The following is a 27,922-nucleotide window of genomic DNA, read 5'->3' on the forward strand; positions in this document are numbered from 1 at the left end:
TAAAATTCCCCTGCTATTGCACACTTATAATGGTGGCCCCTATCAGATCCTATTTGGCTCTAGACCCACAGTGAAAAGCATTTTCCAACTACTGCACACACACACACACACACACCAAAATAAGCATGTCATTTTTATTTCTTTACAAATTTTCAGTATAGAGTAGTGCGTGCAAGTTTAACATATCAATGTTAGTTAATGGACAATAAGCTGTCTTCTGCTTTATAATGTAATCTCCACAGCAGTCCACACACAGATGTAAGGTTTTCACTTTGGAGATCACCTTTACTGTTATAAAAAGTTCTAGTCTATTACATTTAACATTGATTGAGATCATGAGGTACACTAGCATCTTAACTGCTTGTAAAATACATAGTTACATATACAATACTATACTTTAGTGTATTAGACTGTAAAACACAATGCAGGATAAGGGAACATACTTTTCATCTTGTCTCCCAGTGTAAAAAGCTGAAGCCACCAAACCATTTTTTATTTTTAAATTGACAAGATAAATTTTGGATTGCTGCCTACGAGCAGTTCTGTTTTGGTACAGGAAACAGTTTTGCCTAAATGAATAAATGCTAAACTTTTAAGGCTTTTAAAATGTTTTTAATTCCATACTTTGATTAATCTTAGAGCTACTGAGACATGCACCTCACCTGCCTTCATTAATCTGGCACTAGGATCACATGCATTTTTCAAGAGGTGTTATATGTCCCTGCAACCTGATACTTTTTTCATATTTTTGCAAAAACATTATTTGGGGTGGAGTTTACTGAGTGGACAGCACAGGTAAAGGGCTCAATCAGGTCTGATTGGAGAGGCTTATGGCATTCATATTCAAGCATCTTTTAAATAATACAATCAGTAAATGCTCAATTTGCAGCAGAAAGCTCTGGGTACTATTAGATACTTAAAGAAACACAGGATCTTCCACATGTGACTGCTTTAAATAATGATTTATTTAATCAGTTATGATATAAAATTCACAAAAGGAAATTTTAATATTTTGGGGAAGGAATGCATGACTAGCTGTACGCTAGTGATTTTTGTTCAGAATGAAACAAAGCTTAAAAAGCTTAATTTTGTCTTTCAGGAAGTAACATATGCCTCTTAATATTTGAGGTGTAAGTAACTTATTTACAAAAAGCATTGTGCTGTCACAACTGTTTGCATTTTCATATTCACTGATCTCTATTTCATCTAAAATTACACACACATGGTTAAGCCAAAACTTTCAAACGTGCCTGAAGTGAAGCATGTAAATCTAGATTTAGAAAACAAAAGTGGCTTGATTTTTCAGAGATCCGGGTACATGCATCTTCCACTGAAGCAAACTGTTACCTAAATAAAGGCTTAGGTGACCAACGTTGGGCACACACACTTCAAAAGTGATGTCCTTCATTCACGTGGATCCTAATAAAGGCTCATACTTTGAGCTTAAAACACATCCAACCTTATTTTATGTAAGGCAATCAAGTTTGATTGTGAATTTGTATCAATGCATCTTTTAAAAAGTGAATCAAATAGTGTACTGAAAGGCATTTCATAGCCACAAACTTTGTCCTCCAACATTTTCACAAAATTCCAGTTTAGTGGTTTTCAGCTTCTCCATTGCAAACAAGCTTTTCCTAAGTGCTATGTAAACAGGGTTCCAGTCTCACAAACAATACGCACATGATCATTCTGTCACCCAGAAGTTACAAAGGAATGTGCAGGTTCCAAAAAAGTAATTAGGAATTTGATGGTTTTACCTTACTTTTATTTTGCACTGGGTTCTGCTACTTTTTTCCTCTAAAAAGGAAGTTAGATTATTTTTATACAAACAATTCACTTCCGAACAGCTCAGTTCCCTCTACTTTTATTCTGTGTTTTATGGCCAGCACAATGGTGGCAGCTAAAAACACAGGTATTGGGAAGTGAAATGGCAGCATCCACAGCTTTTTAGTTTATTTAAAAAAATTCAAACACTTATGAGATCAGTTATCAAATTTGTTTTTAAATCTCTAAAAATCCCTTTACATATTTGCATTGCGCATATTGATTTGTATCTTTTATACTGTGCAGCTCAATCATAGCAGCCTGCTTTTTAACAGCACTTCCTTGTATCACAACTTGCACTGTTATTTTCAGGGGAAACATTTGTGCTAAAAAATTTTAGAAAGCAGCATTGGTCTCTTATTAATAGAAGTCCAGTTTTAAAGGCTGACCTATAATATTGCAACCAAAGCAAAAAAGGAAAGAGACTGATGTCTGCATCACAGGTATTTTTGAATCCTCTTTTTTCCCCTATTAGCACTTTGCCATTTTGCCCAGAAATAAACCTCTGATGATGATCAGCAATTTAAACAATGGTGTTGTGACAGAGTTCATACTATTCAAAGTCTGCATTATCAAATGTTTGAGAATAATGTAATAGTATTAGCATAGTCAGTTTTATTCTCCAAATCTGAATAGTGGGGAAAACACCTAAATGAAAGTGCATAACACAAAATTCAACATTCTTTTCATCGTTCCCTCTTGTAACCTGTGCTCCTTTTTTTTTTTTTAATTCTATCTGCGTCATCCATCAGCAGTAACAGTGAACTATAAAATTATATTTATGTGGACATATTATTGCTTCAGCTGTTGGATTTCTCTTTCTGCTTTGCTAGTGTGCACTTCAGTTCCTTTAAATTCTCTGTCAGTACTTCCACCTCATCCATCCTTCCGCTGTGTTTGGCATCAAATATATATGCCTTGATATTATCAATCTGTTGGAGAAGGAGTTCTTCTTCTATAATGTCTTCTCCTGAGATTTCATCATCATCAACTTCAAAGGGATTGGTAGAAGACAACTTTTCAAATGGATTGCCAGAATTCTGATGATTCACAGACTTTTGAAATGGATTTCCATTATCTTCAACGGGAGCTGGAGCACAAACAGTTGCCCCCTTTGTTTGCTGATCTTCCTCATCTTCAAATGGATTATATTCTTTTTTATCACTGTGCAAGGCTTTGGTGGTCAAAGACACCACCTGAGAACTGTGGTCAGCTATTGTGTTAGCAGGGTTTTCTGCTGGACTAGTATCTGCCTCATCTTCAAAAGGGTTTAGGAAAACTGTCTGGTTTTGGTCTGTCTCTCTGATGTACTGTGGAGCTTCTCTGGATTTAATTGGGAAGACTGAGTTCTCTTTAGTTAGCTTTTGCTGGATAGCACCTGGAGAAGGTGTTTTAGAACTTGGGCTGCTTTTGATCTGAGTGATATCTAAGTCCAATGCATGTGCTATCTGGTTGAGGTTTTCTTTTCCAGAGTCATGCTGGTGTTGCTTCTCTTCTCTGAAGTCGAGAGAACGTGTCCTTGAGTGTAGAGACATTGCTTTATGTTGCTCCCTTTCCCACTCCTTCTCACGAAGGACCTGAAGCTGCTCCCTCTGCATCTCTTCCTCCTCTGCCTGCCTTTTAGAAAGCTCAATAGCTTTCAGAGTTTGCTGCTGATCATATTCATCTTGAAGCTGTCGCAGGTTCTCTTGCAACATACGGACCTCATCTAAACGATTAGCTGCCTTTGCTTGTTTAATAAAGGATGTAATATTGTCAATCTGCTGAAGAAGTGGATCTGCTATTTCCCTTTGGCGAGGTGAGCTGGATGTAGGTAACCAACCTTCAGATTTCTTTACTGTGCCTCTCTTTGGATAAGGGACCTCACCATTGGATGCAGTTGTAGATCTGGAAGCCAAATCTTTCTGCCTTTCCTCTAGTCTTCTCTGTGTTTCTAGTGTTGCCTAGCAGAGAGAAGATTTAAACAGAGACCTATTAGCTTAAACTCCCACTTTTGCCTAAAATTTCTGTACCTATATACAGTAGTTACAACATCTGAGATTACAACATATTTTATGCAGTTTATAAAATGCATTTGTATCCAGTCCCTTTCCCCCCTTTCTGAAAAAACAGCCTATTTAAAAAAAATCAGTGTGCACTATTTGAAGGTTACGCCATCAGAAATGAAATATTTTAATTATTTTTTTTTAAATTACAGCATCCTTTACAGAATGCGGCGACATGCACAAAAATCTCTCAAAAAGGGAGGATTACAGCACTTTTGTTCTGACTCAAATTATTTAGATTATGGATACAGCATAACAGATTTTACCCATTTCTACTACAATAGAAGGAATACACAGGGCTCAAACTTGTCTTCATGTCAACTTTATGTTCTGTGTTGATCTAATGGGACAAAACTCAGAGCCACAATTTAAAATCTACATAATTCCACCCAAAAACTAAAGTCAGACTGTTACAAACATTTTCTAGTTATGCCTGAGGCAGTACTTTTATTATCTGGAATATACTGTTCTTCAAACACTGACAGCCTGTTAGTTAAGGAAGTTAAAGTACCTCTTCCCATCCTTAAAAACAACCACAGTTCAGATCCAGCAGATACTCGCAATGACGTCAGAAGGCCAATTCCATGGAAACCATTCTGGATCATTAATGATGATCCAGAATGATGCTCCCCACCCCATCCCAGAGAGAAGTGATCACCACACTTCAGAAGATGTCTGAGTTTGCAATGCTTTTCCTTGAGTTTATTATTAGTTTCACAAATCAACTGAAATCGCACCCGAGTTCCCTACATTAAACCTCTCCTGCTCTACACTAGTGGTAGTGATATTATATGAAGTGCACAACAGTCATCCTCTTCACTGAAGGTTGTGTGCACTTAGTGAAAAATATGCCTGATGAGACAGTGCAAAGAGCAATCCTAATTTGATTTGAGTATTACACTGCCCAAGCCCCTCTGTAACAGATGATCTTGTAATGGAATACTAATTTAAAGGGGTCATAAATGCAATGAAACCTACAGAAATTGTATCAAAGTATATATAAAATCTTAGAACAGAGGGCAAGTGTGTTCTTCAGGGAAATGCACTGAACTGAAGCAAAGGGTTCTCGTTCTTCCATTCCTACCCCCAGACATACCCAGCCCTCTTTTAGCTAATGACTCTTTTTTCCCCCCCTCACAAGGCATGGCCTGTCTCCCCCCAGGGAATATCACAACCTCCTTCAAGATGTATCCATATAGAAATGGGACAGTTCCTGAAAGGCTAACGACACACAAAATCCAGTCCTGCAGACAGTTACTCACCTACATTGAGGGACAATGGAGTACTAAATGAACATATTATATATATATATATATATATATATATATATATATATATATATATATATATATATGAATATGAGTGACTGCACGAAAAAGCTCCAACACAGCTAAAGCGAGATCTACACCCTCACCTGTCTTTCCATGTACAATTTTCTATCAATCTCCTGTTTTCTTTTCTCTTTCAGTTCTTCATACTTGTCTTTGGTTGGCAAGGACATCAAACCCAACAATTTTTCCTAGGGAAGAGTATAATTAGTAAAATAATGTTGCCAACAAACTGCAGACTGTTAGCCTACTCAAGAACAGAAACCATTAAATAAGATGATCTACTGCAGTGTCTCAACTTTTCTGTACCACAAATCAATGCTCAACAAAGTTTCAAGCCCCTGATAAAACTAAATACACAAAATATGCTGTCACACCAAGAAAGGCATTTAAACATGCTGCATAAGCATATAGTACTATGTCTTCAACACAAGTTATCTTCATGCCAGGGAAAAGCCTTAAAGGACTCATTAGGTCAGATTGCATGATATTCACCATTTAAATAGCCTAAAGCATTATTCTTCTCCAACACGTAATTTGAGTCTAGTCATGGTTCCAATTTTTGCTTTTGAAGATAATACAGCAAAAGATTCACATACGTGCAACCTGTGCTTTATTTACCTGTACAAAAAGGGTAGCTGAGTATCTAATCATTCTCTGAAGTTGTAGAGTTTTGGGATGAGGTTGGGGTTCTTCATTCAAGCCTAGTGTCAAAATCTTCTTACTGAATCAAAACACACACATACAGTGAATTAATACAAAAATAAGGGCCCAGAGTAAGCAAAATTCAAAACAAGATCCAGATGTTAGAGACACTGTCAAACTACATTAAAGCATGATTTTTAAAATATATTGCCACAAGAGTTACCCAAGATGACTGAAAAAAATTACAGAAAAATATTGTTCAATTTGCTTAATACATGCCTTTAGCAGCACTTTATGTATAGTCACTTTCACTATAGTGAATTTCCCACATAAGTCTATCTTACACAGTAAGAGGAGAAACAAATATTATAAATTACCGAGTGAGCTTATAAAACCACAAAATATTGATAAGGAGACAGGAATATTATTTAAACTTATTTTTTAAACTGCAAATGAAGTTGCCTGTGTCCCTGTATTGTAGACAGAGGTACTGTGGACATAGCTGATTCATGCCTTAACAGGATTGGGGTTTTTTTTGTTTGTCTTTACATATTCTCACTCAAACTGTATTAGGTGATTTTCCATTTTTCTTTGTTTGGTTAAATTAAGTACAGTACATTTCAATCTCAGGTAATTGTGTCTCTGATTTAGCCCATCCACTAAATAGTTACAAAAACCTCTCTCAACTATTTATTCCTTACCTTAAAGCATCTATTAACTCATACACTTTCTGCACTTCCACCCTCAGGTCATTAGCATGTTCAAGATTGTAGGTTGTCTCTCCAGCACTAAGACAGAAAGAAAAAAACACTTATCTTCACTTACACTGTTGTGTCCTGTCAACAGCAGTCTATGCAATGTTAAGAAATATCAAAAGGCCTCCTGTTAATGTGAGGAGGGCTTTAAACTAGGTTTGTCGGGGGCAGGTGAGCAAAGCCCACAGGTAAGTGCTGCATGTGCGGGACTGGGAGATGGGTTGGAAATGGGGGGGACTACGGCCTATAATGGCAAGGAGAAAGGAGGGTCAGGGCACAACAGGGAGGCAAGATCAAATCAGTATCTTAGATGCCTATATACAAATGCGAGAAGTATGGGTAATAAGCAGGAAGAACTGGAATTGCTAACCAATAAATACAACTATGATATCATTGGTACTACAGAAACCTGGTGGGATGGGACGCATGATTGGAATGTTGGTATGGAAGGGTACGGCTTTCTCAGGAAGGACAGACAGGGAAAAAGGGAGGAGGGGTTGCCTTGTATATTAAAAATGTACACACTTGGACTGAAGTGGAGATGAATGTAGGAGATAGCTGTGTAGAGAGTCTCTGGGTTAAGCTAAAAGGGGTAAAAAACGAGGGTGATATCATGCTAGGAGTCTACTACAGGCCACCTAGCCAGGTGGAAGAGGTGGATGAGGCCTTTTTTAAACAATTAACAAAACTATCCAAAGCCCAAGATTTGGTGGTGATGGGGGACTTCAACTATCCCGACATATGTTGGGAAACTAACACAGCGAGGCACAGGCTATCCAATAAGTTTCTGGACTGCATTGGAGACAACTTTCTGTTTCAGAAGGTTGAAAAAGCTACCAGAGGAGAAGCTGTTCTGGATTTGGTTTTAACAAATAGGGAGGAACTAGTTGAGAACTTGAAAGTGGAAGACAGTATAGGGGACAGTGATCACGAAATAATAGAGTTCATGATCTTAAGGAAAGGTAGAAGGGAGACCAGCACAATTGAGGTAATGGATTTCAGGAAGGCAGATTTTGATAAGCTCAGAGAACTTGTAGGTAAGGTCCCATGGGAAGCAAGACTGAAGGGAAAAACAACTGAGGAGAGTTAGAAGTATTTCAAAGGGACGTTGTTAAGGGCCCAAAAGCAAACAATTCCGCTGTGTAGGAAAGATAGAAAATATGGCAAAAGACCAGCTTGGCTTAACAAGGAGATCTTGCACGATCTCAAAATAAAAAAGGAGTCATATAAAAAATGGAAACTAGGACAACTAACAAAGGATGAATATAGGCAAGCAACACGGGAATGCAGGGGCAAGATTAGAAAGGCAAAGGCACAAAATGAGATCAAACTAGCTACAGGCATAAAGGGAAACAAGAAGACCTTTTATAAATACATTAAAAGCAAGAGGAAGACCAAGGACAGGGTAGGCCCACTGCTTAGTGAGGAGGGAGAAGCAGTAACAGGAAACTTGGAAATGGCGGAGATGCTCAATGACTTCTTTGTTTCGGTCTTCACCGAGAAGTCTGGAGGTGTGCCTAACGTAGTGAATACAAGCAGAGAGAGGGTAAGTTTAGAAGATAGGATACACAAAGAACAAGTTAAAAATCACTTAGGAAAGTTAGATGTCAGCAAGTCACCAGGTCCTGATGAAATGCATCCCAGGATACTCAAGGAGCTGATAGAGGAGGTATCTGAGCCTTTAGCTATGATCTTTGAAAAATCATGGCAGACAGGGGAGATTCCAGAAGACTGGAAAAGGGCAAATATTGTGCCCATCTATAAAAAGGGGAATAAGAACAACCCAGGAAACTATAGACCGGTCAGTTTAACGTCTGTCCCAGGGAAGATAATGGAGCAGGTAATTAAGGAAATCATATGCAAACACTTGGAAGGTAATAAAGTGATAGGGAATAGCCAGCATGGGTTTGTGAAGAACAAGTCATGCCAAACTAATCTGATAGCTTTCTTTGATAAGATAACGAGCCTTGTGGATAAGGGAGAAGCGGTGGATGTCCTATACCTAGACTTTAGTAAGGCATTTGATATGGTCTCGCATGATATTCTTATTGATAAACTAGGCAAATATAACTTAGATAGGGCCACGATAAGGTGGGTGCATAATTGGCTGGATAACTGTAGTCAGAGTTGTTGTTAACGGTTCTAAATCCTGCTGGAAAGGGATAACAAGTGGAGTTCCTGAAGGGTCTGTTTTGGGACCCGTACTGTTCAATATCTTCATCAATGATGTAGATATTGGGATAGAGAGTACACTTATTAAGTTTGCAGATGATAACAAACTGGGTGGGGTTGCGACTTCTTTGGAGGATAGGGAAATAATTCAAAATGACCTTAGCAAGTTAGAGAAATGGTCAGAGGTAAACAGGATGAGGTTTAATAAAGAGAAATGCAAAGTGCTCCACTTAGGAAGGAACAATCCGTTCCATACATACAAGATGGGAAGCGACTGTCTAGGAAGGAGCATGGCAGAAAGGGATCTAGGGGTCATAGTGGACCACAAGTTGAATATGAGTCAACAGTGTGACGCTGTTGCAAAAAAAGCAAATATGATTCTAGGTTGTATCAACAGGTGTGTTGTAAGCAAAACTCGTGAAGGCATTCTGCCGCTCTACTCTGCACTAGTTAGGCCTCAGCTGGAGTACTGTGTCCAGTTCTGGGCGCCACATTTCAAGAAAGATGTGGAGAAATTGGAAAGGGTACAGAGAAGAGCGACAAGAATGATTAAAGGTCTAGAGAACATGACCTATGAAGCCAGGCTTCATGAACTGGGCTTGTTTAGTTTGGAAAAAAGAAGATTAAGGGGGGACATGATAGCGGTTTTCAAATATCTAAAAGGGTGTCACAAGGAGGAAGGAGAAAATTTGTTCCTCTTGGTTTCTGAGGACAGGACAAGGAGTAATGGGCTTAAAGTGCAGCAGGGGAGGTTTAGATTGGACATTAGGAAAAAATTCCTAACTGTCAGGGTGGTCAAATATTGGAATAAATTGCCAAGGGAGGTGGTGGAATCTCCCTCTCTGGAGATATTTAAGAACAGGTTAGATAGACATCTGTCAGGGATGGTGTAGATGGTGCTTGGTCCTGCCTTGAGGGCGGGGGGCTGGACTTGATGACCTCTTGAGGTCCTTTCCAGTCCTATTATTCTATGATTCTATCTCTTCTGTCAGATAAAAAGACTACTGCAGCTAATAAGATTTCAGGATGAGTGTTATATGTTAAACTCAAGTGAAAACAAATTTCTTATTTACAAAAGTGAAGACAATGGTTAATTTGTGAATGCTAATATTTCACAGAAGAGTTTACAGCAGGAGTGGGGAACCTTTTTTGGATCGGGGCCACTATCCCATAGAGATATCAGTTGGAGGCAGCACGCGCACGCACGCACACACGCACTATTGTTGATGCCCCAGCAAGATCTCTTTATTGAAATTCATTTTTTAGAATTAGAATTAAATGTTTAGTATGTATTATAAGTATAAATAATTAAATTTGCATCACTTTATGTCTGGAAAGTGCCCACACTATTTTAGGTGTGATTGCTATACTATATTATTAAATTATACAACTATGCTTGCCAAAATTTAAAAATACTGAGTACACAGTGACATAGTAGCCTTGATTTGTCAGTGCCTTTGTGAATTTATTTGCTAATTTGCAAAAATTCTAGGCTCCAAAAAGGGTCTTCAGTCATTAGCACAAGTTAGTGAGGTTTACCCTATACTTTACATCTAATATGTACCACCAGAGAATACAAATACAGCCTTGCGAAAAGTCTAAACATGAGAGATACACAAAATCAGAGAGAATATGTCCCGAGAGAAGCTCCTGGAAATGCCTATTGATATGATAAATTCATTCATTTGGTTTTTAAATTTTATAGTAGTTAAGTAGGGAGAGAGTATTATAATCAGCACACTGTAGTACTATACAGCCGGTCAGCTGAGGGTCCCAATGCTCTTTACAAAGACAAGAGAGTCAAAAAGATGACTCCCATGTAGCAACACTGTATTTGGGAGCAAAACCCTGATATGCTCATCTAGTTATTAGGGATGCTAAGAAGCATTTAATTCCTTAATTGTGTAGTACAGTTTTTGTCAACTACATGATTAATCTATAAGGGATAGCACTCAGTCCCAGCTCATGCTGGGTCCAGCAACTACTCCCACTGCAGCTCAGCAGGAAAAAGTATTTTAGGAGCCGGGGGGGGGGGGGGAGCGGGACGACAACGGAGACAGCCCGGCTAAGTCCCAGATCAAGCCAGGTCCTGGGAGCTCTGCAATAACAGCATACTTTTACTACAGTAATCCTCTAAAGTCTTCAGAGCAGCAAAGATAGCATACTGTACCAAGTAACATGGATTCAAATAATTGAAAAGGGAGCCTTACTTAATACCACCACACTTTGCCCCTTCACTAAATGGTCTCCCTGAACCCATTTGCATACAGCTTCCTTCTCCTTCAGAAAACACCTTTATACCTTTTATTTTCAGTTCAATTTCCAATGCAGAGCCAATGCTGAACAAAACATGCACTGTCATTCCCTGATACCACTGCTATTGACTGAAATAACTCAGGTCCTAATACTGAACATACACTGTGCAGAGATCTCCTCTCACATAGTACAGGAGCTCTTCCTTTCTCATAGCTAGCCTCGAGTCAAAGCCCTTTGGGACAGAATGTATTGTACTTGTCTATAAAGTACTAACTATGCAGACTTCGCAGGCAGAAAAACTGCCATCCTTGCAAGTCAGTGGCTAAACTTCCACTAACTTATATAAGGCCAGAACATCACTTGTACTGCATCATAAACATCCACCAAATCAAACCTTCTATCTAACACCCTTCCCTCGTTTCCACAAACATGTAATAGTTTAAAACACTGTACGTCAACATGATGTAAAATATCTCTCAGTGTCACCTAGATGAGATATTTATATTTAGCTTCAGACATTTCACAGTGTCATTTGAAATCTTACCAGAATTAAGCCAAAGATGAAACTTCTGTCAACTGTAAGATATGCTTTAATAATTTAGGACATTCCCATTTACTAGCTTAGCTTCAGCCACTGAGCAGTGTCCTATATTTGGATATAATGAAATCTCAGTGTCTAATATTTGGCTGTCCTCAAATCAACAGAGAACAGCTTGCCAGTTTTCATTACTGTAGACTTTGTATTAAAATCAGCATTTTAGGGAAGAAAAAAAAAAGACATGCAAGAAAAAAATCACACAGGCTTACTTTAATGATTCTGCCATCTTTATGTATTGTGGAGCCTTCTGGTCAACCTTCTCCATGCAAAGTCGGAGTTTCTTGTTTAAGTAATCAAAATCAAGAGATTAAAATGCAGTTCTCCCATGTTAGCTATACAAATACTCTCCTCACATAAAAATCCAGCCATGTGTCTGGTCTAAGCCCTTCATCTGGGGCATATGCACATGCATGTGAGAATTCAGTGGTAACGAATACTATCAAATTGACTACCTAAGACAATGAGGTCCTCTATTCATGCACACAACAAATGCAGCATATGCAGTAGCACAGCAAGTTTTCATTCACTGCCCCACTACTGAACCAAGTTAAGAGACCATTTCTAAGATGGATGAAGTATATCTGTCATCATGACTTCTTCAGTCCTTGGCCTCTCTGCTAAGATTGCTGATAAGAGAACCAATTAGTGCTAACTCTGGTGTTCCAATGTATGATATTCACAGTTAGCCACTGTGAACTGAACTAAAACCCATTAATTCATTTTATAGACACCACTAAATAGCCATGATATTATGGCTTTCAGTCATTATTGGCTTGGACTGTATTTGAACCCATAATCTAGAACTGAAAGAGGGTTATATCCTATTACTAATTTCCTGGGCCATCCTGTCCAACTGCCCTCCAGGTCCCATACAAGCAACAGTTAAAAACATCAAGATTCTGTACAATCCATCAATGTAGTGCAGACATACAAATATGTACACACACACATATTTAAAAAATGGATTTTATGAGCAACCCAGCTGAGGAAGACCAGAATGGTATCCCTGGCTTCTGTTTGTCAGAGGCTGGAGATGGATGGCACGAGACAAATCGCTTGATCATTGTCTTCGGTCCACCTCCTCCGGGGCACTTGGCGCTGGCCACTGTTGGCAGACAGGCTACTGGGCTAGATGGACCTTTGGTCTGACCCAGTACGGCCGTTCTTATGTTCTTATGTTAATTTGGGAGTCACCTCAAAACTACTGATTCTAGATGATTAGATAAAGCAGGTCACAAAGTGAGATGCTTCATCATCAGGTTAGAGACAAGGAACCAATTATTATACAGTCCTACAGACATTCTTATCCCAGAGCTAGTGGACAGACACCACCACCCTGCATTCCCTTTTCCTAGTAAGGTGTACAATAAACAGTTCAGACATGGAACATCAGTGAGGAAGAATAAATCATGGACCAAGTGGTGAACATTTCCTATGTATAGTTCCATACCATCCTCCATATACCCCGCCCCCCCGAACAGGTACTAGATTTTATTTTACCTCATAGAGTTTCACAATATCCGGTGTGTATTCTCTCTCATCAATTTGTTGCTCTCTTTTGAGTAGGGTGTCTTTACAGTGCCTACAGCAGCGGATTCTGTCATCGTCCTTGTCATCCAGAACTGAGCTCACACTGCTTACACTGCTAATGCTGCCACGACGGGAGCCATGGATACTGTTAGGTGAGGAGTTTGGACTAATATGAGAGGCCAGGGCCTCTTTGCTGGCACTGGTGAGTTTGCCTGAAAGTCACACACAAAAGATTCTGTAATGCCCAAAAGGCAATGAATATTCTACTCTCTCATTGGCTATGTCTAGATTACATCCCTCTTTCGACAGAGGGATATAAGTTAGGCACTTCAAAATTGCAAATGAAGCCGTGACTTGAATTTCCCGTGCTTCATTTGCATAATCACATAATGACGTTTTCGAAAAAGCGCTCTTTTGAAGGTAAAACCGCAGACTAGACATGGTTCTTTGAAAAGGGAAGGCTTTTTCGAAAGAACTTGTAAACAAGGATTATAGGATCTTTCAAAAAAGCCTTCCCTTTTCGAAAGAATCGCGTCTAGTCCGCGGTTTTACCTTCAAAAGAGCGCTTTTTCGAAAGAACACCATTATGTGATTATGCAAATGAAGCACAGGAAAATCAAGTCCCAGCTTCATTTGCAATTTTGAAGTGCCTAATTTACGTCCCTCTGTCGAAAGAGGGATGTAATCTAGATGTATCCACCCATTGGGTCCAAACAAATACACATGTTCTACAAATTTCATAAAGGAAAACAACTTATTAGGGAGGCAGGAACTAGCTACTGGGATGTCCTACATCCACCTACTGTAAGCAAGCAAAGGCAGCTAATTGGATAGGTGAGGACCTTGAGTTGTAAGACTCACACATACAATTAACAATTATCAAGATTATTTTAATATTCCTAATTAAAGTAATGGGGCATCCTCTCTGGACCTATATGGCATGTGCCTGAAGACATACAGGAAAATAAACTGACATGTATGATCAAGAACAATGCTGATCAAGTGATTTTATGGACTAATCGTCAATATTTAATTAATAAAAGGGAGGATAGTATTTCTCTCAGTCATGTTAATGAGTTCATTACAACTTTGATAGCTAAATGTTTCATAATACTATCCATCTGTTTTCCTTGTACTGCTCTCTTAAGTGCTAGCAAAGGAACATATAAGGTCTGCAACAACCATCTGTCCTCTTTAACCAAAGTTATCAGGTGCTGTAGCTGCTAAAAAAAGTTATGGTGTCACTGTCAGAGCAAATTCCTTGGAATCAAGAAATCTGGATTCTAGTCCTCAGTTTACCTAGGTTTTACACTTATCTAGCCTGCAGTAAGACTTACTGCATTCATGTTTATAAAACATTTTTGACCTCCTTGGATGAAAGGTGTTACAGGAATGAAGAGTACTAATATTCAAGAAATTCTACTGTGCCATTCTGAGAAATCGTGGGAAAGCCAAGAGGAGAATCATGGACAGGAACTTTTGATGCCAACAGACAAGCAGCTCAGACTGAAAAAGCTCAACATCTTTAGTAGCTGTTGTTAAAGAGGAGGAGAGGTGTGACTCACATCTGCCCACTGTACTCACTCGCCAACGGAAGGCCGACAAGCTCCATACATTTCTTGCACATGATGGACCCGCAAAGGCGGCAATGGTGACGTCTGTTCCGAATGCTGAATTTGTTGCCACAGTCAGGGCAGAATGGTACATCCTGATCATTGACCCAAGGCACAACAGACTTCTCTATAGCTGTTCATGGGGAAACATACACACAAAAACTGACCATAGAACAACTATGAAATCCATTATCTGCTGGTGTGAAGCATCAGCAAAGCTAGTTTGATGTAAGCCTGTACCAACCTCTTACTTTAGCTGGCTCTGTATTTGTTCTATCAAATGATGTAAGCTGGAAAAGGAAACACAGAGAAGTTAATCAGGTCAACTTCAGGTTAACTAAGACAATATTTACAGGCCTCAGGAATGGCATTTTTAACAACTTGGACCTCTCAGCCTTGACAGAATTCTCTTGTGTACTAAAAAGGTACTCTCTCCTTTACAGCAACCTGCACTTTCCCATTATTTCTACATCAACACTACGGTAAACAGTACATGATATACATAAGCCAGATGCCTGACCTGAGGAGCTCACACTAACCCCATGAATATAATGAATACAACAGATTGTTTACAAGAGCCTGTGTATTCTTCCTACAGCACCCATTATATCACTGTTTCTATGAAAAGACAGAAATAAACTAGAGCCATGAAACAAGACCCACAAGAAAATATGAATAATAAAAGATTAAATGCAAAAAAGAAACAGACAGTATGAGGAAGGAGCTTAGCACTGCAAAACTAGAAGAAAATAATAAAAGAGATGATGCTTAGCCCACAGATAAATAGAAGTTCTTAACACAGAAGAGGGGCATTAATTAAAAATGGACCAGGATTTGGCCAAGTGCAAGACACACAGGAAAATGAGAGCCAAAAAGAAGACTGTATAGGAAACCAAATATTTATGGTTAAATCTCCAACATTTCTGAAACAGCATGGGCATTGCACAAATCATGCACATTTTAGATGCAAACAAGGATTTTACATCCAGTCTTCCATACATTCACAGGAATAATTTAGAAGTAACCAACTTACCTTCTCTAACCTGATTATTAATTTATTGACTTCAACAACATAATGATCAATCCTGGCTGCTCGGTGTTTCTTGAAATCAGAAATATGGCTCCTCATGGCACCTGGTGAGACAAAACAGATTAGGAAAATCTCCAGATTCCATCACATAACCTTGTAAATGTCAGATTCAAAGGAAACTTTAATCTCTTTTCACATTGTTTGCTACTCAGGTTCAAATGGAATTTTAGAGAGAGATTAGAAGCCTTGAATATAAATGTAAATTACACCTCTTATCTGTAGGCTGGTTTTAGTGATAAACAGAGCACTTTATTTCTAAAATTACAATAATTACTTTAAAGACAGAAAAAGCAACACAACTCTTGCGATTACCCTCTTGATCTCTATTACCAGTCAACAATAGCTTACTAAATGTATTACTTTTCAAGAGTTACTTCCTTTTCATTTGCTGATTATTGCTGGAATTGGGAGCAAAGCTGTCAAATTTTAATATTAAAAATGAGTGCTGCTGTAATTCCTCCTTCAGATTTCTCATTTCCTTTTTTCCCCCTGCAAGGATTTCAAATTGGGGGGAGGGAGGGAGGGAGGGAGGGGGAGAGAGAGAGACACACACACACACACGCACGAGAGAGATATCAACATTTCATAATCACTTCAAGAAAAGTGCAATTCAGCATTGCTCAAGATGTTTCTTTGCTACTGATTCATATTTTATTCCAAGAGATATGGACAAATCATGACACGATGATTTTTTTCCTGCAACGCTACAGATGGAGCAAAAAAATCAATGCTGAGGTTACATTACAAATATTTGTTTATAAACCTGTAACAGCATCTATGGCTTCACCTCCTCATACTAGTGCAAGCCAAGAACCATGTACAAAATATAGGTCTCTCTGTAGACAAAAATAATCCTAACTTAATAGTACAATACACTGTAAAACTGTAGCAGATCAGAGGGACAGTTTCAGAGGTGTAGGTTTGTCACCAGTCCCTTTGGGTTTTCATCCCAGACCCAACAGCAAGAGTGCCCTTGGGAACTGTAACCATAACAGGATACTGGGTACAAGACACCCTCCAACCCATACTCCAAATCCGTGCTGTGTGTTTCAAGGACATAGTAACATCTGTTTTCTAAAATATTACCCAATTGCCTTAGTTTAATAAAAAAATACACAAAGCATCACCTCTCTACACCATCCACCAAAATCTATGAATTTACAATCTGTGCAACTCCACTGAAATCAATTGGATTGTACTGAGTGTTACCAGAAAATCTGTCCCATCACACATGGCTTTCCTGTTTCCTTACCCAGTTCTTGGGGCTCCCACATATATGGATCTACTCCACCATAGCTGAAAGATTCATATCGCTCCTGAGTCCCAGTATCAGTTCGGTCATCGCCTTCGCGTTTCAGCAGCTTCTTCTTTGCTTTTTTGGCCTTTTGGACTAGATCTGAAAAACAGATCAAACACTAAGCAATCAGCTCCTGAATGTGTGTCATCTGAAGCCCCTATAAACATCATTTGATCATTTAGTATAAACCAATTCCCTTTAAAATAGTATTTTTGCTCCTTCATAAAAATAGGCTGGCCTGGTGTACAAAACTAGAGATGTAATAGCGTAGTCGATTAAACGATAAACAAAAGCTTATAGGGTTGTTTTTACATGCATTTCCCTCCCCTCCATCTCTCCCCCCCCCAGTAATTTTTTTAGCAGGGTGGCCAGAAGCCAGGCTCAGTCCTGGCTTGCAATGGGTCTGGGACCTACCCCCACTGTAGCTCTGTATTTAAAGTGTATTAGGAGCCAGGCGTGCAGAAAGGCAGTCCGGTTTAATTTCAACTCACACCAGGTCCGGAATCTCAGACCCCACCCCAGACAGAAGCTGCTGCTACCACCGCACTGCTGCCTCTTTATCAGAAGCAGCAGCACAGGACAACAGGCAGCTGATCCACAAGGGGAGCTTGTTTTTCAACTGGCACTCCTCGCAGACCAGCTCCTGCCTGGCATCTAGGGTTGCCAGATACCTTCACAAAAAAATCCCAAACATGCCAGGGAAAAAAATTGGTTGAGCAAAAAAAACCAAAACACAAAAAAGGGGCGGGGGTAGGGGACCAAACTTGTTGAGCATAAAAAAAAAAGTCGCTGCACCTTTAAATTTCTGTGTTTCCCCTGCCCCCGCCAGGGAAAATCAGACTGGTATTTTTTGTTTTTTACCGAACAGAAGACTCAATTACCGGACTGTCCAGGTGAAAACTGGACAGCTAGCAACCCTACTGGCATCCCACACTGCTGCGTCCAATACAGAGGCAGCGGCGTAGAGTGGCAGAAGGCTCCTTGGGAGTGAGGCCAGAATGCACTGTCTGCTGGCCCCCCCCTGGGGGACTATAGAACAGTCAACTAATCGATAAGAATTCATGAGGATTCAATTAACTACTATTGAACATCCCTATACAGAACCACAAAGCATCCCCATACATATGTCAGACAGTGATGAGGCTGGATATGAAGAGATGTTTAGCATCCACAACTCCTGTTGCCAATCCCAAGTTACAGATACTTGGCACCAGTACCAGTGTTTTATGACAAAATTATTAGGCAAATAAATTAATTTAAAATAGAGAATTGTTGACTGCAACATCACTGCAGGGATTCAATCCTGCAAAGCGGAGCACATCTTATAAGTGCTGAGTACCGCTCAATTCCCAGTGATTTCTGAAGGAGCTATGGGAATTCAGCACTTTGCAGATTGAGGCCTAAGGGAGGGAATCCTATCCAGAGTCAACTTATTGAGCCAACCCTAAAGAAAGCTACACAATCATGATCAGCAAATACCTGATTTTCTTCTTTAAACATTAGTAAAGCAGCCACTTGAATGTACAAGTACCTTCAGTGAAGTACAATTATTTTCAAATACTCTGTTAATAAATAGTACTGCTTTGCAGAACTTAGCTACATTCTTTGTAATTTCACACACAAAAAAGCCCACAAGCAGAAAGACATTTTAAAATACTGCTAATAGTGAACATCTTTGAAATATCAATGCATTCTACCAGACTACCTCACGTGAGATGAATGTTATTGAGAGAGGGGCATAATCTAGTGGAGCAAGCAAAGTCTGAAACTCCTGAATCTTCATCTTTATTGCAATATTTGCCCCAACGGTACTGACAAGGCATTTTAGTATTCTGTTCTGGCTTCCCCCACTGTAGAGATATGGGAATACTTAACTACTCATGGGGATGTTATAAGAATTAATCAGCTGAATGAAAAGAACTCTGAAGTTGAAAAGCGCTGTAAGTACTATGTTAATATTGGTCAAATTCTCTTACTTGGCTCAACCTAGTGGGAATATTAATGTGCCAGTTAAACCATCTTTGCAATTATCAACAATTCACAGGAATACAGTGTACCCTGACAAAGACTTATTTTTCAAGCGATTTGTGAAATTAAAACGTTGAACAAAGTAGTAGATAGGAGAACATTTTATAAACATGAAACAAGTCTGATTTACTTAGCAGCTATTAAAGAGCGGGTAAGCAGCCTGTTATTAAGATACAGGCAGTCCCCTGGTTACGTACAAGATAGGGACTGTAGGTTTGTTCTTAAGTTGAATCTGTATGTAAGTCGGAACTGGCGTCCAGATTCAGCCGCTGCTGAAATTGATCAGTTTCAACAGCGGCTGAATCTGGATGCCAGTTCTGACTTGCATACAGATTCAACTTAAGAACCCCAAGCATCCCCAAGTCAGCTGCTGCTAAAACTGATCAGCGGCTGATTCCAGGAAGCCCGGGGCAGGGGCTTCCTGTAGTCAGCCACTGGTCAGTTTCAGCAGTGGCTGACTTGGGGATGCCTGGGGCAGAGCAGCTGGGGTGCTGCTGGGTTGGTCCAGTAGCGCCGCCGCTCCTCGGCGCTACTGGACCAACCCAGCAGCACCCCAGCTGCTCTGCCCCAGGCGTCCTGATTCAGCCACTGCTGAAACTGACCAGCAGTGGCTGAATCAGGACGCCTGGGGCAGAGCAGCTGGGGTGCTGCCAGGTTGGTCCAGTAGCGCCCAGAGTGGCGCTACAGGACCAACCAGCAGCGCCCCAGCTGCTGTACCACAGGCGTCTGGAGCAAAGCCACGGAGCACGGGGGCAGCGGGACAGCCCAGACGCGCCGTGGCTGTCCTGCTGCCCTCGGACTCCGCCGCTTTGCTCTGCTTTGCTCCCCGTCCCCCTGGTCTGCAGACCAGAAGGACGGGGAGCAAAGCGGCGGAACACGCGGGCAGCAGACAGCCCAGACGCGTCTGGACTGTCCGCTGCCCGCATGTTCCGCCACTTTGCTCTGCTTTGCTCCCCGTCGCCCTGGTCTGCAGACCAGAAGGACGGGGAGCAAAGCGGTGGAACACGCGGGAAGCAGATAGCCCAGACGCGTCTGCTGGAGACCAGGGAGAGGGACCCGTTCGTAACTGCGGATCCGACATAAGTCGGATCCGCGTAACTCGGGGACTGCCTGTACTGCTAACATGCAACAGCTCACATTTGCAGTGAATTGGGTGCAGACAGTCCCACATTTACTGGTTTAAACTAAACAAGAGTCATATTTATCCATCTGTTAGCAGTCATTATATTTCGCCCTTCTAAAGTACTTTGCTTCCAAGGATCCCAAAGCCCTTTATGCAAACATTAAGACTTAACCCATGTAGGTTGAAGTCACAAGTATGATTAGCCCCATTTGACAGATGGTTGAACTGAGGCACAGAAAATTACTTTCCCAGAGTCAGTTACAGAGTTATGAACACAACTCAGAAGTCCCAACACCAAAACCTGCCTGTAGACATGCTTCATTCCTAATTACTACTGAAGCGTGGCACCAAATTTATTCCATGGCTCTTGGCAACAACTAAATGTGCACCACAAATCGGGGGGCTGCTTCTATTGATAGACAGAAGCCATCAACTTTCCAGCCATTACCTATGCTGTATCACAAATCTGTACTAGCATAATTTAGGCCACTTTTGACATTTATAAATTATACAAAATAAAAATTATTTCTCTTCATTAAGACATCCAGAATAACTTAACTATCAGCCAAGGCCAACATGTGGCTAATATCAATGTGTATTAATTTTGTTTGTAAAGACCACTGAAACCTGCAGGTGAAAGGTACTATAAGAAGTCCAAAGGTCTTTTAAGCAAGAGTACGCTAGAGCAGGAGCAGGCAATAATTTTTGCAGGGCATCCACTTCACAAATTTTAGAAGTAGTTGTGGACACCCCTGAAAGGGGCAGGGCCTCAGGCAGAAGGGGCTGGGTCTTAGGTAGAAGGGGGCTGTTCTCTCTAGGTGTGGCATGCCCTTGGTGGGGGGGAGCAGACCATGTGCTCCCCCACTCTCCCCAGGCCCTGACTGGCCTGGGGGTAGGACAGTATGCAAAGTCTTTGTCCCCTCCAATGCCCTGACAGGGGTGCCCATTGCCTAAAGAGAACCACCAACCATTTTGAACAGCTGATGATTCCCTCTAGGTGCCTCATGCCCCTGGTGGGGGGGGGGAGGAGATTCTACATGCTTCTCCTGACCCCAGGCCAATCAGCGTCTGGGGGTGGGGGGAATGCATGAAGTATCTTGCCCCGCCCCCGCCCTGCACAGCCTAGAGAGATCTCCCTCCCTCACTGTTCAAAATGGCTGGCAGGAGACTTTGTGCGCTCCCCCCAACCCCAGGTGTCCATCAGGTTGTGGAGCAACAGGGCAGCCGCAGGCTGAATGCAGCCCACAGATCCTATCCTGCCCACCCCTGCACTTGTGGGTACTTTCAAAATGCTGGAAGCAGGTTATTATTTGTACTACTAAAGGCCTAGTAACCATAATCATGAAGCAGGATCCGCATTACGATAGGTGTGGTACAATCCCAATAACATCTTAGCTTCTGCTACTCCAATATTTTCATAGGCCTTTTCTCCAATTATTGAAAGATCAGTGTTATGGAGATGGATCTCCCAGGATTCGATTTAGAGAGTCTAGTAAGGACCTGTTACATTTACTGCTGATCATGGCCCCTGTCCACTCCAGTACTCCACTAGGTTGCAAGGAGCAAGAGAAGTCTATGGGACAGTTTTTCCTGTGGTGGCGATGCCACAGGAAGGATGTGGATGCATTGGAGAGGGTCCAGCAGTGGGTGACCAAAATGATTAGGGGGCTTTTGAGCATATGACCTACGAGGAGAGGCTGAGGGATTTGGGTTTGTTTAGTCTGCTGAAGAGAAGAGTGAGGGGGGATTTGATAGAAGCCTTCAACTTCCTCAAGGGAGGTTCCAAAGAGGCTGGAGAAAGCCTGTTCACAGAAGTGATGGATGGCAGAACAAGGAACAATGGTCTCAAGTTGCAGTGGGAGAGGTCCAGGTTGGATATTAGGAAAAACTGTTTCACTAGGAGGGTGGTGAAGCACTGGAATCAGTTACCTAGGGAAGTAGTGGAGTCTCCATCCCTAGAGGTGTTTAAGTCTCGGCTTGACAAAGCTCTGGCTGGGTTGATTTAATTGGGATTGGTCCTGCCTTGGGCAGGCGGCTGGACTTGATGGCCTTCTAAGGTCTCTTCCAGCTCTATGATTCTATGCCACTGAAATTGGAAAAAGTACATCTACTCCAGCTACGATATTCACATAGCTATAATAGCACATCTTTGTTTGACTGTCTCCTAGCACAGACCTGGCCATAGAGACACAATCCAAATCTGCACACGGAAACAGTGGAAAGGAAAATCGGTGGAGATTATTTTATTCGAGGAAGCGGAGTCAAACAATTAGAGTATAATTCAACAGTGTTGCTTCTTGAATGTTTTGCTCACAGGTATATTCAACAGTTTCAGTATGATTGTGCATAGGGGCCTGATTTACCACCACAGGCAGGCGCCTCAACTCAATGGCTATTGGCCACTATTTATTTATTTGCCTCTGATGGGAGGGAAACTAGGCTTCTCTTTGGCCAGATTTGGTTCAGGTCATGGATTTGGTAGCTTCACCAGAAGCATAAATTTATTTACATAATTCTACAAAATCAGCCTTGATTTATACCACATTACATAAATAGACTATCTTTATTAAAGACTTCCCAGTCTCTTGTATTGTGAAATTCCAGTAAATTCAACATTTTAAAATATTTATTTCCTATCAAGCTAATTTCTGCAGTTTCTAAAAATTATTACAGGACATAACTCTGTCACACAGATAATATGCAACACATGAAAAATCAATAGTGATATTATAACACACTTCAATATCTACTAAAGATAGTTGTATGCAATCACATAATTTTTCTATCATTTGTCATATAAAGTTTAACATGTATCCCATGACACATTTATACACATCAAATTGGAGACCTGCTGTAATTTTCCTCATTGTTATCAGTAGAGATGTGAAGGACTAGCCGACTAGTTGACTATCTGATAAGTAAATGCTTATCAGATGATCGACAGGCTAGTTGACTAGTCACATCCCCCTGTTGCTGCCTCTGTCAGAAAGAGGCAGCAAGGAGGAAGAATAGTAGGGGGTACTTCAACAAAGCGGCAGTGTCACTTGGAACCTGGAGCCAGACCCCAGGCTCCAAGTGGCGCTGCCACTTTGAAATGCTCCGGGGAGCCCAGAATCAAGCTGCACACAGCATTTCAAAGCAGCAGCACCGCATGGAACCCAGGATCAACTGGGAACTGATCTCAGGCTCCATGCAATGTTTTAAAGTGGCAGCATTGACTATGACAAAGCAGACAGATAAAAATAACATCCTTAAAAATACAAATTAAAGAAAAATTTGAAAATGTCAGAGATATTTTAAATTGAAGGGACACTACTGAGATAGCAGAACACAAGTCTACTTTCATTGTCAAAAGTGAGTGAATGGCTAAAAGCAAATGAGCAGCTAAAGTGGTGAAAAGTAAAATTCAGTCTGATAAATCTAATTTAATAATCTAACATGGTCTAAGAGTAACACAAGCAATGTTTTAAATAAAAATATTGAGATTAAAAGCCATATATTCAAACAAAGTATCCTTTTAAGGGGCACTGTCAATTACAGTTAAAAATTATAAAAATTCAAGATTAAGGAAAAACAAGCAACTGTCCAGGAAAACACTCAAGACTGTTTCTGAACATTTTACTCAACACATACAACTGAAGTGTATATGAACAAAAAGCTAAGAAGAATCTTTTATTATCACAAAAATAGATTACCTAAACAGCATTATTAAATCCACTATAAATATAGCCAAGGCTCTTGTCAATTTCACACCCCACTTTTAATTATGTGCAAGTTATCCACCTTCAATTCCAATGACAAATCCATAATTTATTTTTTGAGATCGTGTCCACGGAAACTGCAAGCATAACTGTTATTAATTCTAATAATATAAATCCTTCATGTACTGAGAACTCTCACAAAAGTGAAGCACCTGCATTTTCTAACTTGGGCGCTTAAAAGTAGGTATCTGAAAATCAAGCCTCTTATTTAGTTGCCTAAAATTAGGAAACCAAGTTAGAAAACATTATTGAAACTTTCTGTTGGAAACTGTACAAAAATTCTTTGGCCTAAATCCATTTACACATTAACCAACCCCACTTCTAACTCATTTTAATCAATATTTTAGTGAAGTGAGACTTATAGCTGAGATGCTCTTAGGAATCTGTAGTGCAACAAACATACAGCCGCTCCCCGACTTACGGCCACCTCCACTTATGACCATCCGCACTTACGACCAAAGCGGTTATAAATGCTGATCCGAGTTACGAACGGCGATCTGCGCTTACAAACAGCATGGTCACCATGTAACTCTATGGGATCTGAGTTACGAACAGTTCAAGTTACGGACCAAGTGTTGGTTCGTAACTCAGAGAGCGGCTGTATTTCACTGTACATAATTTTACACAGCAGAAGTTAAAACTGTTGTCATGATTCTTACTTCTGAGCTGTCCTTTGACATCTCTGTCCTCACTTGAGTGTTCTTCTTCATAATGAGACTGAAGCTGATAGAAAGACTGCAGATCCTTCAGGCACAGGGGACAGAGAAAACCCTCTCTCACTTCCACAGAGTCATCAAATGGAGGAGGGTAGCCTGATGCCATGATGCTTTGTGCACTTGTGGTATACTGTTGTCCTCCAAAACTTAGCAGCAGTGGAACAGCAATATGCTGTTCTGTAGCATTATGTCTGATGAATTAACAAAGAGCAAGTGGCATTCTTCCTTGCAGCTTGTGCAAAACAGCAATCTGAAAAAGATGCACAGTGCAGTTTTAAACAGGATGAACAGTTTAACTCAGTAGCTATCTGATCTTTTAATGATCCAGTTACTTCCTAGAACACTGCTCCACAGACAACTGAAGAAACTAAAGCAGTGGCTCTCACCTTTTCAGACTACTATAACCCATTCAAGACTCTGAACCTTACCCCCAAGTTTCACCTCACTTAAAATCTCTGGACTTACAAAACCAGACACAAAACCAGACACAAAAATACAAAAGTGCCACAACACACTACAGGTTGAACCTCTCTAGTCTGGTACCCTGGGGATCTGACCAGTGCCAAACCAGAGGTTTTTCTGAACCACAGGAGGTCAATACTGTCTAACAGTATTACCAATACTTCCACTGTTTACTGGCCTCTTGGAAGACATTCAGGGATAAATTAAACAACAGCACAGAACACTAGAGCCAAGAATGAGGGCTTTAACACACTTCATGGGACTGCAGGAAACTTGGCCACACCCATAGTAAATGGACATCTGGCTAAATAAAATCTTGCTGGACCATGGATGTTGCTGGACCAGAATGAGCCGGACTAGAGCAGTTCAACCTGTATTACTGAAAAATTGCTTACTTTCTCATTTTTACCATATAATTATAAAATAAATCAACTGAACTATAAATATTGTACTTACATTTTGGCATATAGCTTATAGAACCATGTAAACAAGTCACTGTATAAAATTTTAGTTTGTACAGACTTTGCTAATGTTTTTTATGTACCTTGTTAAACTATGTAAATATCTAAATGAGTTGATGTATGCCCTAGCCTAGAAGACTTCCGTATACCCGCAGAGGTACACATACATACTCATGATTTAGTCTGGGACCTCTAGACTAAATCATACTTCACCTCATATCACATATTGCATGAGACCCTCAAGTATTCAGTGGACCCTTCCTTTTATACCCCAGCCCCTTAACTTCTGTTAGAGGGTGTAAAACACAAGTTTCTCATAAGATCCTTTGCTAGGGAAGAAAACTTATATGACAAATGACAAAGAAAGCTAAAGAAAATAAAATGTAAATAAAAATGGTCAGTCTGACTCAAAATACTTGGGTCATTCCAGGTAAATACTTTAGAGGGCAATTTCCTCGAATGTCCAGGATAAACCTTCATGAATGAAGTTAAACCATACTGATCTTTGGGCTCCACTGTACTAAAAATACAACTATTGGGTGCGTTACTGTAGGATTGTATGTTCATTTTTTATAGCAGTGTTTCTGAACCACTGGTATGAGTTCCCTTAGGGCAGGGGAGTCCAAACTTTTTTCAAAGAGGGCCAGATTTCATGAAGTGAACATGCGTGAGGGCCGACCATTTTGCCTGACATTCTTTGAACCATTAAAATTAAATGCAAATTAACTATTTTATGCAAAGTTTATTGCAAACGGCATACTTTTCATTTCATCACATGGATCACAAATCTAAACAGGTGTTAAATCACTCTGCCTTTCATATCTGAAGTCCAAATGAAAAAAAAATCCAGGAAGCTGAAATATATGTCAGGAACATTGTAAAGTACATTACATATTATTGGTAATAAAGGTTGTCTGTCAACTTTTAAGTTCAAAAAATATGAACAGGAACATAACACCAAGTATACATGTTGTGTCCAAATATATTTATAACTGATTTAGACCAACTGACATTAACTGAGATTTTACAATGTATTCATCTCAATACATATGGATTCGTTGGGGGCCTTAAAAGATAGATATTGCCAAATTACCTGTGGGGCCGTATTAAACCGGAACACGGGCCGCAATTGGCCCGCGGGCCGGACTTTGGACATGCCTGCCTTAGGGGTACTCGAGAGAAGTCTGAGAAGTCTGCGGGGTACGGCAACACAACTGAAATTTGGAGAAAACTGAATTTTGTTTTAAATTTTACACCGCTTTATTATTTGTGTACTTCTTACACCCAAAAATTTCATCGCCTGCCCGGCTACATTTAAGTTGTTGAAACAAATGTATTGCAAGGGTAGAAAAAAATGTTGCCTCTGAAACGGTAGGTACTGGGGGTCCTTATAATTTTTTTTAAAGGGGGCACTTCATAAAAAACAAAAGAGTTGAGAAACACTGTCCTAGAGACTAATGTCAACCTCGGGGGAGCGTGGGAACTTGCAAGAGGTGTTCGGGACGTTTCACCCACCGAAGTGGCTTCCTAGGAAGCACTTGGGAGACTAGTCAGCATGGAAACCCTGCGACAGGTGCCTCCACCCGCCCCACGGAGGTGACGCTCTGAGAGGGGCGCTGTGGCGGGAGCACCGAGGGGGACGCGCTGCAGTCCAGCCACGCCCAACTGGATGGGGGAGGGTCCAAGTGCCCACGGGACACCCCGACCGTTACGAAACGCGCCCGGGGAGCTCTGCCAGCAACGTGTGGCCGCCTGCGAGCCCCGCCCCGGGGAGCGGGCTCGGCCCCGCCCCGCCCCGCCGAGCTCTGGCAACAACATCAGGACCGCGGCGCCCCCGACCCCACTGCGACGGGGGGGGGGGGGGCTGCCCCTGCCAGAAGGGGGAGGGTCCAGCGCTCCAGGGCCGGGCCGCCTTTACTCCCCACAAGGGCCCCGCCCTGTCCCGCGCGAGAGGAGAGGAATCCCCCCGCCCTGCGGACCCAGGGGCGCGCCCCAACCGAGGAGCGGAGCGCAGGCCCGCGGGCCGGATTCCGAGCCCACCCCGGGGCGGGTCTCACCTCGGCTCCCAGGCGAGGCGAGGCGGCGGCTCCGGGCCGCGGGCCCGGCCCAGCTGCGCTAAGGGCTAGAGCCCAGGCCGAGCGCCGAGCTAGCGATGGGAGGGGATGGGCAGGCTCATCCGGGACAGCAGGGAGGGGCGGGGCTTGACCGAGGCGCCACT

At 41.2% G+C, this 27,922-nt stretch overlaps 1 protein-coding gene across 2 annotated transcripts; it reads right to left on the reverse strand.

The window, feature by feature from the left end:
- Positions 1–120: 120 nt before the first annotated feature.
- Positions 121–27,922, reverse strand: RBSN (rabenosyn, RAB effector). 2 transcript variants are annotated; one of them, XM_075938751.2, is made up of 12 exons: positions 27,762–27,922; positions 24,725–25,031; positions 17,109–17,252; positions 15,800–15,900; positions 15,011–15,056; positions 14,738–14,899; positions 13,124–13,365; positions 11,833–11,903; positions 6,544–6,630; positions 5,819–5,921; positions 5,284–5,388; positions 121–3,767 (listed from the first exon to the last, which is right to left on the reverse strand). In XM_075938751.2, the coding sequence occupies exons 2-12, from the start codon at positions 24,885–24,887 to the stop codon at positions 2,625–2,627; spliced, it is 2,367 nt and encodes a 788-aa protein (XP_075794866.1). In that variant the 5' UTR covers positions 24,888–25,031; positions 27,762–27,922; the 3' UTR covers positions 121–2,624. The 2 variants fall into 2 exon arrangements, with proteins under 2 accessions (XP_075794866.1, XP_075794867.1); XM_075938752.2 differs by lacking the exon at positions 27,762–27,922 and adding an exon at positions 26,798–27,001.

Source organism: Pelodiscus sinensis, chromosome 11, assembly GCF_052426305.1.
Source record: "Pelodiscus sinensis isolate ZL-2025 chromosome 11, ASM5242630v1, whole genome shotgun sequence".
NCBI classification, from domain to species: domain Eukaryota; kingdom Metazoa; phylum Chordata; order Testudines; family Trionychidae; genus Pelodiscus; species Pelodiscus sinensis.